This window comes from Nannobrachium achirus, assembly GCF_963921795.1.
Source record: "Nannobrachium achirus genome assembly, chromosome: 12".
Lineage (NCBI taxonomy): Eukaryota > Metazoa > Chordata > Actinopteri > Myctophiformes > Myctophidae > Nannobrachium > Nannobrachium achirus.
This window is the reverse complement of record NC_137832.1, coordinates 46,679,502-46,696,503: the sequence shown is the minus strand read 5'-3', so window position 1 is coordinate 46,696,503 and position 17,002 is coordinate 46,679,502. Positions and strand designations below refer to the sequence as shown.

Below are 17,002 nucleotides of genomic sequence, written 5' to 3'. Positions count from 1 at the left end.
TGAATCCAACGCCAGCCTCTGACATACAGCGTCAAATTCAAGACAGGGGAAATGCTGCCGCTCAGCGGCCAATGGGGTACTTGCAACGGGCCACTGTCTGCTGCGTCCCCTGCGCACGATCCGACTCTTGAAGCGCCTGTATGATGATGATGTCTGAGGCGTGTGACGCGTGTCAATATAATATGCCTGAGAAAGGAAAAAAATATATAACCTATATAATATGCCTAAGGCTAGGGCTCCACCAAAATGACGGCGTCGTGCCGGCGTCGGACGGCGTCAAAAAATGAACCGGGGCGAATTTGAGCGTCCGACGCGGACGTTGACGTCGGCAGTGGAGCACCCTTCATTGATTAAAACGGGAGCGTTCCCAGCGTTGACGTTGACGCGACGCTCGACGCGCCCGGTGGAGCCGGGGGGTTAGAAAGATGCAGAGGAATATAAATGGGAAACAACAGCATTGGTTTTGTCGGTGTTGTCAGTGGACTTGGAAATGTTTAATTGCGAGTGTTATGCTTATGCAAAACTCTGTCCACTAGCCTACATGTCAGAGGCAAATATTGTACTTTTATTCCACAACAATAACTTAAAGTAAAAAGTTGTTACTTGTTTCACCACTGATTTTGTCTATTGTGAAATTTGACCCTGGCCTGTACTGCCTGGTCCGCCCAACACTCTTGAGCTCCGTCCCCCAAAGTGCCAAGTAAACCTCCATTCTTCCCCCTCCATCTCCAAGATGGAGGCTTTAGGGGGTTATCCCACCAAGCCCTCGAAACGAAAAGAAAAGGTGTTCACGGTCCTGTTGAGCATGACAGTAGGCGTGGGTTGTTTGTTTCTCCTGCACATCCAACTCTTTAAACCAACAAAGCAACGGGATTTTTATTCCTTTGAGGTGAAAGACGCAAAGGGGAGAACGGTTTCCTTGGAGAGGTATCGCGGCAAAGTAAGTCCACATCATCATCAGCAACTTCGTAGGAGGCTTAGCACAAACTGCCTTTTTAAATCATGCATATTGACAAGACAACCATGTTTTCTCTGCGTATATTATATATGCATAGTCTGGTTATTTTGTTTGCTATAAATATTGTTGTGCTGTGTTTTTTTCTTCTCACACACAGGCGTCTTTGGTTGTAAACGTGGCGAGTTACAGCGAGCACTCAGAGATGAACTACCGCTCGCTGCAGGAGCTGCACCGCGAGCTGGGAACGTCTCACTTCAACGTGCTGGCGTTCCCGTGCGGCCAGTTTGGAGACACAGAGCCGGGGAGCAGTCCTTACATCGAGGCTTTCGCCAAGTCCACGTATGGCATCACGTTCCCCTTCTTCAGCAAGATCAAGATAATGGGCTCCGAGGCCGACCCTGCCTTTAAGTTCCTCACAGGTCAGTTGCCATTTCTCAGTCTTTTAGCATACTCTTCTTGGCTCATAAATCCTGGGTGGTAATTAACCCTGAAAAGGTATATCAAATTGTTTACTCTGCGAGTTAGCAGGCCTACACATGGATTATAAAAAATAAGAACACTGGATTTGCGTAGTTGTTTACTCCACGATGTGAGACATAGGAGGACCGTCCATCACACACTTTTTCCCCCAGCGGAAAGCCTGGTGATGCGAGGTTATCATCACACACTAGGCTATGGTGATTTTAATATTCGATATTTTCAAATGAAGCTGACATTTGCAAATAGTTAATTTATTAGTTAGTACAATTAATAGCTGTGGTGACATTTTCATTTATGTAAATACTGTCACTAATTCCAGAGATAGGCTGGCCTAAAAGCCTATACTGCCATTAGGCCTATTAGGCCTACTACATCCAGGGGGTCAGGTGTTAGGGTTTATTAATTGGAACACATTTTCAACAAGATCACAAAGATAGAGAGCATAGCAGGGGGCGTTACTGGTGCCACTAGAACAAAATCCCATTCATTCATCCAGGATGTCAGTGAATCATGACCATAACACCTTTAATCCTGTGAAAATATTATTTGAACACTTAATTATTTGATATATTACATTTTCAATTACATTTTCAATGTATTCCAGGTTTCATTTGGTCATGATTCACTGACATCCTGGATGGCTTGGTTCTAGGCTTAAAATAATTCTTATAAATATTTTTGTAAATATCTATGGGGAAAATGAGTGGGAGATTTGTTTTAGTGGCATCAGTAAACCATGCTGCACTGTGATGCTCAGTATAATGGGTGCAGTGGAGCACTGTCTAAAGACTGTGCACTAAACAGCAGGGGTCATCTGCTGATTCAACAAGTTTGTTTGACCACTAGGTCCCATCCATTTTGGTTGGGATTTTGTGTGTGTTCTTTATTTAATTGTTTATATTGTAGGCTTATTTTTTGTTTGAGAGCACCAACTGACTCTGACCATGAACCCTAGCATCCCTGTTTGGGCATGCCATAATAGTTGAAAAATGATAGGCCTATAAGTTTGTAGATTGACTATTTTGACAATGGTCATTGATTGATTGAATTGAATTGATTGGATTGAATTGATTAAATATACACAAGTACAATCAAACGGTGTCAGGCATATTCGCCTATAACATATTCGCCTACACGCATTTGGTCCTTTCGCCTGGCATTTTCGCCTTGGAGGAGAGTCTTTTCACCTACCTGTCTGAGCCATTTCGCCTACCCTCAATTCTGCTGTCAGACTGTCCATGTTTTCATATTATCCCTTTGTCATTTAAATATTATAGTGACTGTGACAGTAGTGTTACATGTCAAACCTACACACGGCTATCCTATGCACTCCATAGTAATCACATAAATACAGAGCTATTGGAATCAGGTGCGCCCAAATAATTAATTAATCCATTTCCCGATACTATACATTCTTTGGTGCAGTATTGAACAGTATTGTAAAATGAACAGTATTGTAGGCCTATATTGTTTTAACATTAGGCTATACAAAATATATATGTAGGCTATTAGCCTATATAGGTCTATATAAGATATATGCTACACCTAAATAGCCTATAGAATCAACCTTGCCTGTCAACAGGCATAAAAAACTATTTTGCCATTTTTTAGGAATAAAATGTGATGTAAATAATAAATGTCAAACAAACTGTTAGATTCACTTGACACCACTGTCACAGTCACTATAATATTTAAATGACAAAGAGATAATTTGCAAACATGGACAGTCTGACTGCAGAATTGAGGGTAGGCGAAATGGCTCAGACAGGTAGGTGAAAAGACTCTCCTCCAAGGCGAAAATGCCAGGCGAAAGGACCAAATGCGTGTAGGCGAATATGTTATAGGCGAAAGTGCTGGTGACCCAATCAAACACGGTCTAAAAGGATACACCAAAAAACTAAAGGGTTTAAGAGATTAAGTGGAGTCTAATTGATTACTTAATGTCCTCTGTTGCCATTGTTTTTGCAGATTCTGTGCGGAAAATCCCAAAGTGGAACTTCTGGAAGTTTCTAGTTAATCCGGAGGGTAAAGTGATTCGGTTCTGGCGAGCTGATGAGCCAATTGAGAGTGTGCGCCAAGAAGCCTCGATGCTCGTCCGTGAAATGATTTTAAAGAGAAGAGCGGAGGAGTTTTGATGCATGTCCTCCATGATGTGGGGCTGTTTGGAAGGATTGGACACATCTCCATTTACAGTGGAGATGTGTATGGACAGAATTTGAACTGGGCTATTACACTGAGATGTTTCCAGCTCAGTGGTTTGCGTGGTAAAGACTATCAGTTGGCTTATGCCAGGAAGGAAAAAAAGAAGAGGTGTGTGTCTGTCTGTCTGTCTGTCAGTCTCTCTGTCCTTTGTATAAGATGGAAATAGAAAAGTACAGTCTGCACACCCAGTCATTCTCCCATAGATCATTTATAATTTATTGTATTGCCACCAAGGGTGATGTTTTTGAGTGTTTTAGTTCTACCTAGAGCTGAGGAAGAGCTACGCTCAAAACTTCACCTTGGTGGTAAAAAGAAAATAATTAAACAAGGAAGCATGTTTCAGTGTGCAGACTCTGTTTGTCTATTTTAACATGTTCTTCTGTCCAGCACCTGAGATTTTATCTTTTGGATATTCGTGCTTAAGGTAAGGTCACACCGAACTATGGCTGTAGGCTGATAAATGCAGGTTGTGCCGCCTGTTTTATGCAGCCTAAAAAACGGAATAGCTTGCAGCGCCTTATGTCTTGATGTTGCTGGCCGGTCTGTCTTCGACTCATCCATGAGGGGAAAAGCAGCAACTGTCTCCAGTAGACGTTTTCTCTATTGGAGGCGCCCTGTCGCAAAGAGCACATAAACGCAAGGTGTGCGGCTGTGTGCAGTACACAGAAAAATGCGCAAGGGCAACAAGAATCAAAGTTCAGTGTGACTGAACCCTTATTTTGTAAAATAAATTCTATGTATAACATGGACCAGATAAAGGAAAAATTACCAACGGTCGTAATTACCAATGTGAAGTATTGTTCAGTCTTTGAATTTCACATATTTTGGATTGAAAAGAAAAAAAAGACTGCCCAAACCTGTGTTTCTACAACCACTGTTTACATTTAATTACAGGTCGACCATGTATTTGAACAACAATTCTGTAATAAAAGTATTTTGAAATATTACAAAGTATTATTATTATGAATTTAATTATAGTTAACACATAGCCTATATATCCTTAAAATGAGTTATGTTTTCACCGTTACTCTGTTCAAATGCGAATGAATCTTCAGAATATTAGCAAAATGTCATATCAGATGCCTTGATATGGAAGTATGTAGCTAGCTGCTGAACTGATAACAGCCAGCTAACACAGTACTGCCTCATCATGACAGGATATTACTGAGGATAGCCAAAATATCTATTGAAACAATAACAAAGTTTAAAATCAAATTGTTTTTTGAACTGAAAGAGTTGAAAGTGAGCGGTTGAGGTGGACTTATCATGAACAGCTGGAGGGGCAGCAGCAGGTAAGCTGGTAAACACAAACCACCAGCTAACGAGACACTGCCTTCCAGCCACCCAAGAGGAAAGGCAGGTATTAGGCCAGGTATGTTATGATCAAGCCATATACAATTGTCTGCATTACAGGTATTTCAAATGAAGGAACCTGTCGTTAAAACTAACCATTTCATGGTTGGCTGCTTCAAGATAACAGTCTTCTTTTTGGAGTCATCACCATACAGCAGCATCAGAAAGGAAGCCTCTTCTCAAAGATTTTGAAACTGGGTCTGAAACATACAGGTTGCATTGCAGATTAATTAGTACACAGGTCAGGAGACGATACTGTTTCCATAGCACGAGGCAGCTCACCCCTTGGACATGATGCGTAAGTATGACACAGTGCTTAACCTCCAGCCCTTGACGCTCAGTGCCAAGCAGGGGAGCGTTCAATACCATTCTTAAACGTTGGTATGTCTCAGCCAGGAATTGAACCCCGACTTCCCAATCCCAGGGCAGACACTCCAACCACATGGCCACTGTGAGTTCCACTGTAAAATAGTCCTTAAGTGAACCCCTTCATATACTTTGCTGATGTTTTGTCCTCTGCTTGTGGTGTGAGTCCTGGCTATGTCTTGCGAGTACATACGAAGGGTGAAGACTTCAGATAGTTTTAGGTAACTAGTTAGGCTGCAGAGCAGTGTGAGCTGGCAAGTGGTGACGTCAGCTAACATTACACTGCCTCCCAAACAGTCACAATTAGGTGTTTCGTTTATTGACACAATGCACCTACAGGCCTATACCTCATGCACTTTCAAATGGGATAATTGACGTTTTGATGTGTGTGAGAATAACAGAACTAGGAAGACGCCTCAGGGCGACATACGACCCCGCCCTAAAGGGAGAGGTCGAGCCAATTCTTGGCTATCTGGCCAGTGATGTATATCGGACCAGTTACCTAATCTCAACAGTGCCTGTTGAGATTGGCAGGACATGCCCATATATGGGCATTACCAAATATGGGCATTCCCAGATATGCCCTTAATATTGATGACATCAGGACAGGGGTCTCCATATATGGGCATAGAACGGACAAGGACGTAATTCATTTGCAAGTGTGATCTGGGAATGCCCATATATGGTTCCCCTGAAATCAGACATCAGAGCATGATGTATTGATGTCAGAGAGTGACGTCACAGTGACAAGGGAACCAATAGACTGTAAAAATGTGTAGGCCTACTGATGGACAGTCATACGGAGACAAGCTGCGACATTTCTCATGGTATACTGCGACCTTTCGCAATAAATAACTGGCAGAGACTGCAATGGGGCTTGAAGACAGCAGATAGCAGCAGTGAGGAGTGTAGCTGAAAGCTGTCAATCAGATCACACAGCCAGCGGCGGTACACTGCCACACTGTCACCATCAACTTGTATGCTCAATTGATCCTATACCAGTTGTTCCCAAACTTTTCATGTCAAGGACCCTCTCTATTTGGTCACAGGCCCCCATTTGAAAATATTTTCTGCCAGGGCCCCTCTGATACAGGAATTGGATTGTTTAAATGTTTCAAAAATAGCAGATCTACAAGCTCACAACTTGTAGGCCTACGTAATTAGCCTATATGTATGGGGTTAAAGTGGTTAAACGGATTTTTTAAAATATATTAAATAACTTTGCTGGGGAACCCCCACAAGGACCCCTGGGGGTCCACCGACATTCGTTATTTTTCCACACACTTACCTTCTGCGCTGAAGATTTTAATGGCTTGCGTCCTCTCAGCATTATCCTGGTCACCAAACAGGCTTTCCAATTCTCACTGAAGTGAAAACATAGCCTAATTCTATTTCGCACCTAATTGCCTATCTACCCCAACGAATGAATCTCCAATATTTGTAGTTTCATACTTCAATGCAAGGTAGCTAAATCCTCCCTTGCACAAACGCCGATGAAAAGATGAACCCATGCCGTGCGCACCTGTTCTGTCCTCTCCTCCACTCGAGCAGCTCAGGTCCTAAATATACTGACTGGCGGATGTTGGAGCGGGAAGCTTCTAGCGGCGGTCCAGGGATTCCCTTCGCATCGCGGGTTCCCCTGGAAACACTTTAAAACAAACTGACTGTAAAAGTGACTAAGCGGCAATGTGGCGGCAGCAACGGTCCCTTATCAGTTTAGAAACCAAGGGCACGACGTTGGTTACACGTTAGGCTACACCATGGCATTGTCAGGGAAAGGATAGTCTATATTGTGTTTGGCTTTGGCTGCGTCATTCATTGATGGCTGAGAAGCCCCTGAAGGAATGAACAGCCATCCTAGGCCTGTATTCTAGTCTGATTAAATATGAATATCTGAGATTACACAGAATCAGATTTTTTAAAGAAGAGGTTAATTGCACAGGCTACTAATATTGCAGCTTATGGCGGCTAGCTATAGGTGGAAAAACGGGTTGCAATTAGATTATTTGGTGCATGTTTTGTTTATATTATAAGGCTATGCCTATCCAAATCGAGGGAGAAATAGTGATTGACCTACATTAGGTGTACTTCTACGGGATGGTGTTTTTTACTGGTGTTTCAGTCCGAGTGTGGGGAAAGGGTGCGTTCGGAAATGCGCACCGGACTGCGCGGGCGTTTATCGTGGGCTTGCCCAGGCCTTACGGCCTGGGCATAAATATAACGATTGCATTCACCACGGCTTCGTAACCACGGCTCTTCGCGGCCACTCGCGCCTGCGGCGCTCGGGGGCGAAGAGCAGGACCAAGGTCCGCTGGCCTTCGCGCCGCTTGCAATGTCGTGGACAATAAAACGAGCGCACCCTTTCATACACTCTGACTGAATCACCAGTAAAAAACACTCTCTCGTACTTCTACATTGTCTGCATTTAAAGTGTTGGACCCTAAAATGTGGTAAATATAGTAAATAAATGAACCTGATATTCGACTATTATTAGCCTATAGGCTATTAGTCTATTTATTATCATTATTGGGTCAGACCTGGCTACAGCAGCTATTTAATTTTAATTGACACTGAAAGCGCCTTATTTTCCCTTTAATTGTAATCGGTAACACCAAAACAGATGAGTTTGTGGCTTATATGCACCATAGGCTGTAGGCCATGAGGCTGTAGCCTAAATATCCGCGCGCTGCTCAGCCATCTAATGAGCTGCATGGCGCTAAGAGAGCTGAAGGGCGCGAGTGGAAAGGAAAGCTACTCTCTCTCACCACCTGCCAATTCCATATGCGCTCACACACACGCACGCACACACACACACACACACACACACACACACACACACACACACACACACACACACACACACACACACACACACACACACACACACCCTCCACAACAGGTGCCCTCAATGACAATGAATCAACAGATGCTAGTGGTTCCCAACACCTTTTAGCTCGAGACCCAAAAGAGAAATGAGACGTTCGCCCACGGGACCCAAACTGGTGTGAAAACAGCAGTTTTATGGAATTTCTTGGACACCGTGTTTGTTTGTTAGTTTGAAAATGTAGGCTAGCCTATAGACAATTATTATATATTAGGCCTAGGCCCATATAGGCCTAGTCTACTGTACTGTATGCTATTTCATAAAAAAAAAATGGGGAGGGGAAATCTTTTAAAATATATAGGCTAGGCCTATTTTATTTTTTGTAGGAAAATAAATACTCCAGTCTTTGAGTGACCCATAAAAATTGGTCCGTGACCCACAAATGTCAAACTGTTTGGGAAATAGTGGAGGAGGCTATAGGGACCCCCGGCCCCATTTCCCTCAAATTTATATTTGGCCGCGGACTATCTGAAATTAGGCCTATCTCTATAGGTGCGTCTGTCGCCAAACTGACACAATAAGATCTTGGACGAGGGATTGGAACATCAATAAATAAAAAGTAGATAAAAAAAGGGAACTGGCTGCTATTAGCCTATTCATCATTACTGTGGTGACCCAGACCCAATATTCTTCTTCATCTGACTGTGGCCCCTGCATGGCTGGGGGAAGACGTATTGAGAAAACCACACGTTTCACCTTTATTATCTCCAAAATGTCATTATAATAAAGACTCGTCAACAGGGCAGCAAATGCTATCCAAATAAAACGATTTCCCTAGACGTGCGCACTGTTGTCTTTGCCGCAATCAGACGAAGTGGAAACTCGGTTTTAGTTTAGTTACCTTAGAAACGTATTGTTGCAATGTTTTCCTTTCCTTCCCGCATTCTCCCCTGCGGTTTGGCGGTAGCTTAACCGGTCAAATGTGGCAGGAGCACACAAGATGCTTAAACAAAGCTTTACCCCACCATGCTCTTATTAGTCAATGCTGCAGCCAGGTCAATGACAAACGGATTTGTTTGCAGCAAAAGTCGCTGAAGGCGAGCCAAGGGGCTGACGCGACTCACGCGAGGTCCATTATGGATAGTGTTTGCATAATAGGTTGGCAACAAAATCTAAACGGTTGGAAAACGGTGGGAGACAATGGAATACCAATAGTCTGGAATTAATAGTTTATCAAATATTTTTGCATGCCAATAGTAGGCTACCTACCTCTTATTGATAGCCCCATGCAACATTTGCAACATTTAGAAACATATGGCTGAAAACAAAACAGATACTAGGCTATTAAAGATAGAGGCTAGCCCACCACAGAATTACTAGAATTAAGAATGGAAAACAAAATCATTATGCTATACTTAAAACTTTCTTATTACTGTTATCACACATAGAAGATTGATAACTTTATCTTTCAAGGTGTCAAATGAGTGCATGAAGTTATTCCCCCTTGATTGATTGATTAATTGATTGATTGATTGATTGATTGATTGATTGATTGATTGATTGATTGAAGAATTTATTAGAAGTTTGCATATAGGAAAAGGTACAGTTTCATGACAGTAGTTCACTGCCTGGTACAAGGTCAACTAAAAGGATACGCTCAGGAAAGCACAGGGCTTATTTACGTTGAGAGTGAGACCCTATTATAACATTGAATGGCAGACAGATAGAACACAGTATAGGCAACTATGCAGAGAAAAAAATAAGCTAAAATAAGCAAAAAATAAATATTTACAATAGAAGGGTCAGGGGGACGTAAGTTAGGCTATAAGTTTACTGTTACCATGCAGTTTCGTGTAGCAGCCACCTGTAAGTGGCTTTTCAGAGCGGTTTTAAAGGAAATTATGGATTTACACTCCTTTAAGGCCTTCGGTAGGGTGTTCCACATTTTAACGGTATAGCAGGAGAACGAATTTGACCCTTTATTTGAGACAAATCTTGAACATGATCTGTGGAGCTGCCTCTGGTGTTGTAATTGTGGACATCCTTGACGTTTTGGAAGTATTTTGTCAGGTACATGGGTATCTTCGTGGTGTAGTGTATCTTGTACATAGGCCCATGAAGATGCTGTGAGCCACCCCACACTTGAAAAGTGAATAGCGGTGAGGTGAGCCCTTAAAGGAAGGTTAAGCAGGACCCTTATTAGTTTGTTTTGGGCTGTTTGTAGCTTTTTAAAAGCTTCAGTAATTCACAGCATGCTGTAGGTGCTTGCTCAGCTCTGCCCTTGGAGCTGAATGGTTTTAATCTCTGAGAGCTCAGTCTTAAAACGTTAGATTGAAGTCACTTCAAACTCGCCTTAACCATGTCCAAAATGGTCAGTGAATATCCCTATCTCTCAACATAACTTGTTTTACTGTGAAGTACCAGTCACTGGCATAAGAATATTCAGACATTCTTTCCATAAAGGTATTCAGTTTTCATATGAAATACTATCTAACCTGTAATTACATTATTAATGCTGACACGAAAACTGAATTAAATGTGTCAAAATTATAAAAAACAGGCAAAACCGATTCACCGATCACAACAATAAATCATCATTGGAAATGTTATTACTCCACATTCTAGCATGTGTAGGGTACAAAAGTAGTGGCAATGAAGGAATGAATTGACACAATTGACTAATTGCCTATACTTGCTGCACTATAAAGTCTAATATGATTAACACAGCAGCAGAACATCTCAACAGTCTCTAGTGAGGCAATACTACTGAAATAGTGTGTATCTACTTTATTGTCACAACACATGATTACAGGTGTAAAAGAGTGGGTGAATTCCTTGCAAGCAGTGCAATCTCTCAAAAGTAATTAGAATAGGGATAGGGAATGTATGGGGAATTCATATGCATTCATATTCAATTGACTGAATTTCTCTGCAGGCTATCAACAAAGGTTTATTTAGCAACTACTTTAGGCAATACAATGTGCCTCATTTCTTGTGATTTGTTTCCATGAGTACAGTCCTCCGTGAATGCACTCATTAAGGCCTCCATCATTATCAGTGTGATCTTATCTCCATTACGGTTGTTAAATCCTCCTCAAACTAACAGAATCATGACAGCAGCTCTGTAAAATTATATTGGCATGGTGCGTTGCCGTAAGTAATCAAATGAACCTATAAGGGTCCATTTGCACACTCTAGAGTTAAATGAACACTCAGGATACAGTGTAGGCAAACAGACCAAGACTGGGGAGTTTAAACAGGTGTCTTGGCAGAGATGTGATGTTCACCTTTGGCTCAGTCTGCCTCACATGAACCCATTCTTTACAGCTAAAGCCCAAAGCAGTGAGGGAAGGAGGAGGTTAGGTCATAGGGTTGTATCAAAGGTCATCAAGGTCACACCCTCATACATACTGTATTCATCTCATCTTGAATTATTGTTGTTTAAATGTGAATTGCAAAGGTAAGACCTCATATAGTCACAGTGTTCCCAATATTTATATATATATATTTCCTTTTACCGAAGCTGAACCATTTTGTTACCAAAATCAGGCTTTAAAACAGTGAATTGCAAAGGTAATATGAACTCATTGCCAATGCAAGTTGCCTCAGACTTTCTCCATTCACTGGATCTGAATCAAACCAAATTGTTACCAAAGGTAGGGTTTTAATTAAGCTGCAATCAATATCATTTTTTCATAAATAGGCCTAAAACATATTTCTTTATGTTAATACCATATAACTAGCACATCTGTTGGAGGTGGCTTCCCCACACAAATTTAGACAAGAATTAGGAAATGGATCTAAAAGATAACAAAGATGCTGAATGGGATCCGTCATGACTTCAAGTCCCCTCTCAGTCTGCATAGCCACTCAGACGGTAATCTCTCAGACGGATGACAAAATAATGTGAAAGCATATACTTCAGAAGGTCATTGGGTTACATTTGTTTTGCTGTTCAAACAAAGGGAAGTTATCAATGAAATCTGTTACTCTACATTATAATAGATTTATCACTTAAAAACATCATCATTCATCAATGCATCAAATCACTCTGTCTTTCAGGCAACTTAATAGATGATCACTTTTTATTACATTGAAAATATTTTAAATAGAAAGACATGGGAACCATTGTGAGGAGTGAAAGTAAGCGTAACATTGCTGCACGTGCCATTGTTTGCGGGATCACTTGATTTGGGCCCTCAGGCCATGTAAACAGGAACACAATGTAAACAAAATTGTAGGCAGTATTATTTACTTTGGTGAGCAAATCAGCTCTGGCTGATTAGCTTAGCATGCTACCTGAGGAAGACACTGTTCAATAATTTACAGACACCACTGCAGGTTATCAGCTAAGCATCAATAGTAGTTGCCCACCCACACATCTTCAAACCTCCTGTGTACTCCAGTGCCTCCAAATGGGCCATTGGACCTATTCAAAAAGCTGCCAGGGTTTAGGGCTATAGGCGGGTTGGAATGAAAGCTTAAAATCACCAGCTATTTCATCTGGGCTGTTTCAGCTGTGGTTGGGCACCCAGCGGAATCTGTACCCTCCGTGCTGAGTCCTTGAGGTAAAGGCATGTCCTTGAGGAAACACCTGGGTCCTTATGGTGCAGTGCTCTCTGATAGAAGTCCTGAAAGATGCATGTTCTCCTGCATCTGCTCCAGCCACGCTTACTCCGCTGCCTTTGGAGATACATGTCTGTAGGCCTGAGAATGCGCCATACATGCGTATGCTGTCGCACTCCTGCTGCGGTCTTGGACCCTTAGCGTTGCTGTGCAGGACAGCGTTGCAGCGTGTGCTGATGTCCCTAAGAATGTCCTCCACGGAGGAGCCAGAGGTCACTGACTCACAATCCTCATCCAGTCGCTGCCTCTTACAAGGGCTCGTTGAGGTGGTATCGCATGGCGGTAACATTGGTTCTGTTAGACATGGCTCTCTGACAGTCATCAGCTTCTAGAAGAGGGAATTGCAGGAATAAACTTAGGCATACATTTTTGGCATATACTGTAGGTGTATGTGGATTAGTTTTTGGGTCAGATGAAGAGACAAATGGAAATAAAATAATTTCCCTGCAGTGAGATGAATGCAGAATGAAACTAGGTCTGCATTGTGAGCTTGTAGAGCGGATATTTTCCTTGCATGACACCTGCATCATCTATAACTTAGGCTTTACGAGGTTATACTGTACTTACATCTAGTACTGAAGCCAGGTCCTTGGCACGGCTGGCCAGTTCCCTGAGGTGAACATTCCTCTCCTGCAGTGAGTTGATCTCTTGCTGCCTTCTGCACACCGCCTCGTGAAGCTGCAGGAACACAGAAGCACATCTGTCACATCATGCTGACACAGCACTCAGTGAAATTCGTTTTCCAAAATAACAACAACAAAACTAGAAAGGTGCAATTCTGGATAATTGCAAGTGTGTTTGCACTGACGCGAGCTGCGTGGAATCTGCTGGGAAGTGAATTCTGTCTTACCATTACAGTATATTATACAGTATATTGTGATGTCATGTGAAGCATGACAACAGTGACAACAATGCATGTGAAGCAGGTTCACTTTGCTTGAAAAAAAAAATCTCGGACAGTGTGTTGCCTATAGCAACCACACTAAGAAAGAACATGCTCAAATAAAAGTTGCCTCATCAAGGCCAAGGTAAATGTCTATTGTTTTTTGGGTCTGGTCATCATTAGTCACAATGATATACCTGGTTGTTGGTTTCCAAGGTAGTTCCCAGCATCCTTCCTTGATGCTGAGCTATGTCCTTCCACAGAGTGCCGTCTTGGACATGCGGTTGATCTGCCGCTGGTGGATTGTTGAGACTGTGTTCTGAAGGGATGTCAGGGTGAGGGGTGAGGGGAGGTATGATGCAGCCCTGAAATGGTACCAGTCCAGCAGGAGACAGACTGCTTTCTAATGTGGCAGGAGAATCTGTGCAAAGGAATGATCATGCAGTTTAGCTTCCCTGCTATAAGCCCAAAGAATGACAGCGGACAACAACACCAACAACAACAATAATAAAAATAATAATATATGGAGCCTTACCTGCGATGAAGTCCAATGCATATTCCCCAAAGTCTTGGTCATCTCCATCAGATTCATTTACCTGTGGATAATAGTAAAAAAAGGAGAGAGAAAAAAGAAGACAAATCTGTTAGATTAAATAAGATTATAATAATAATAATATGGTCCAAAGACGCATATTTTCCACAGAATTGATCAGTTATAGCCTACCTGTAAATCCCAACAGAACCAGGCACAGTGAGGTGGGTCCATTGAAAAATTAGTGGTCATTTTAGCAGGCTCGGTGTGTGGTCGCGTAAAGGCGCATGAGTGCAGATGTGCGTATGTGGACATGATTCCAGTTGTGAGGTCCAACCAATTATGGAAAAGCTTTATAGACTATAGGTAGCTCACGTGGCAAGAGCAAACTGCTTTGCCATTCGCGCAGAATTCCAACACACACTCCACACCCTGTAAAACATTAACTGTGTAGGAGTGATGTAGTGCTCTCACAGTCTCACTCCATGTGGAAGAAAAGAACAATGACTTACTTTCTGTCTCAAACATGTTTCGCTGTAATTTAGTGTACAGGAAATCGCATGCTGTAAAATGTAATAGCCTAATGATTAAATGTGTTCATGGGAACGGAGTTGTCTCACCTGCGAGTCAAGAGAGTCACTTTCCCGTCTCATCACGGATGCGCAATCGTCCAAATCATCCCATGCAATTGTTGCAAAGGCTAAAATATAAGAAAAACATGATGTGTGTAAAACTGTTTGCGTTTATCAGCCATAATAGTTGATATAGTAGGCCTATCAAATAAATTCTACACGATGACAATCCATCATCCATACCCTGTTCAACGATGCAGGGCATCTTGTCGACGTACTCCGTGATTGGACTGCTGCTCCTTGGCAATGGCATCATCACTTTGCCCTGCACAACATTTAACACTTTTAATCAGAAACCTAAACTACTGAACGCCTATAACTATACTGAGTGTATAAAATGTAATGTTACCTTTTTGTTTGCTGCAGCTCTCAGTCTCATGCACTGTTGTTGTTGTTGTTGTTGGCCCATTTTGATTGCACCAAATACTCTTCTATCCCTGTGCATCTTTACCAGCTATGAGGTCTGGATGACGAAATGTGAAATAAACGCAATGAAGGAAGTCATAGTTGGCTTTTAAGGTTGATATAGAAAACATTCTCCCGGTTTATGTCACTGCATGCCGCGGTCTTGTGCTTTTGACCCAATCAAAAGCATGCGTGTTTTTGGTCTCCAGGGAGTGCCAGCGTCCTCGGAGATTACGTTGGTGTAGCCTTAACGGTTTTCTGGTCCAAAGTGGATCAAGTGGTACCGCGCAATACGGCGCCATACAGCAGGTGCTTTGCGCCAAACTGAATTCGCCAAGGGACCAGACCAGAGCCCCCGTCTCCCAGTGCCAAGTTGTCGCGTTCTGCTGTGCACTCATGTATTTTGATCCATGATGCATTCTGAGTACGATTATATAATGTGTATTTGTTTTATTATAATTAGATAGATAGGCTATTATTTCCCCATAAACATGCGATATATTGTTTTATGTGATTCCACTAATGCCCAACAGCCAACAACACCGTGCGTAAAATGCCTAAACGGTCAAGGCTCGATCGTGTCCCCATTTAAAAGGAAATGGAATAGGAAAAGGGCAATTAAAAGGAGACAGGACTGCAAACACTCATGACAAATGTCTCTATTTGTAAACAAACACGAGTGTGTATGCTTGGCCCTTAACGTTGAATGCACCTGTGTGGTCTGCAGCGTGTCAGCAGGTCAAACTGCCACGCGCGATGGATTATCAGCACGCATAGGGGCGTGAAAACAAGTGTCTTCACTTGAGTTTAAAGGCATTCAGGCCTGCCTTTATTGTTTCAGTTTAAAACGATCGTTCCTTATATTTTAAACTCCATTAATATGAACTTCTTCCTGTTTAAGGTGTTGTCTTTTTTTGCAGCTGCAGGTTTAGGTTTCTCACTACTGTTTATGGAAAACAAATACAGTATATGCTAATATTGCAACAGTGAATACTTAAAACAATTATTGCTGAAGAAAGCTCCAGGGTAATCTGTAGCACAATAAACCAATAGGCCTATATTGGCAAAACAGATTTCAGTTACTTTCCTAATTGCAATGAAAAAACTAAAAATAATAAATAATGGAATGTAATAGTTTATGTAAACGTTATGTAAATGTTTTATTGAAGCCTATATCAAATCTGTTTATCTGCCATCATTATATGAGCAAGTTTAAAGAATGAATTCATCATGCATCAGTCACTCATTCAAAAAGGAGCATCAGATCATTCATGTTATTTTACTTTTTTATTTATTGCATATTTTTCATGACCTTTATATTGTAAACATGTTACAACAGTAACTACGATCCATCAGAAATGTCAGAGAAGTCTCAAAACCAGTGCTTTCAGTGGACCATTTGATTATTTAAAACAAAGCTTTTACACACACACATCACATTAATGAGAATAAAACATACAGTACATGCATATCCAATGACGACTCTTTGTGAAACACATAATAACGCTTCAATTCAGCATTTGAAATCAACTTTGACTGTTTATGAGGTAAATAATTGTACTTCTACTATTGAATCGAACAATATAAAATTGCTCTCCAGAGGGACACATAATTCACATATCTCAGATAAGATGTCCATTATGTCCTATAGAGGTAGATACTTCCACCACCTCTGAAAAATAACAAAATAACAAACATCAGAGCTGGATATTCATTTCACATTTAAAAAGTTGAACTGCAC

The 17,002-nt window shown here is 41.7% G+C and overlaps 2 protein-coding genes across 2 annotated transcripts; one reads left to right on the top strand and one right to left on the bottom strand.

The window, feature by feature from the left end:
- Nucleotides 1-733: 733 nt before the first annotated feature.
- On the top strand, nucleotides 734-3,609 carry gpx8 (glutathione peroxidase 8 (putative); the record flags this gene model as incomplete). Its single annotated transcript, XM_080738272.1, has 3 exons — nucleotides 734-940; nucleotides 1,116-1,377; nucleotides 3,407-3,609. The coding sequence occupies 3 exons, from the start codon at nucleotides 734-736 to the stop codon at nucleotides 3,571-3,573; spliced, it is 636 nt and encodes a 211-aa protein (XP_080594398.1). The 3' UTR covers nucleotides 3,574-3,609.
- A 9,087-nt stretch (nucleotides 3,610-12,696) lies between these two features.
- Nucleotides 12,697-15,265, bottom strand: mcidas (multiciliate differentiation and DNA synthesis associated cell cycle protein; the record flags this gene model as incomplete). Its single annotated transcript, XM_080738690.1, has 7 exons — nucleotides 12,697-13,137; nucleotides 13,377-13,487; nucleotides 13,890-14,113; nucleotides 14,228-14,288; nucleotides 14,845-14,924; nucleotides 15,040-15,121; nucleotides 15,206-15,265. 7 exons carry the CDS (start codon nucleotides 15,263-15,265, stop codon nucleotides 12,697-12,699), a joined length of 1,059 nt encoding a protein of 352 aa, XP_080594816.1.
- Between the last annotated feature and the right edge of the window lie 1,737 nt (nucleotides 15,266-17,002).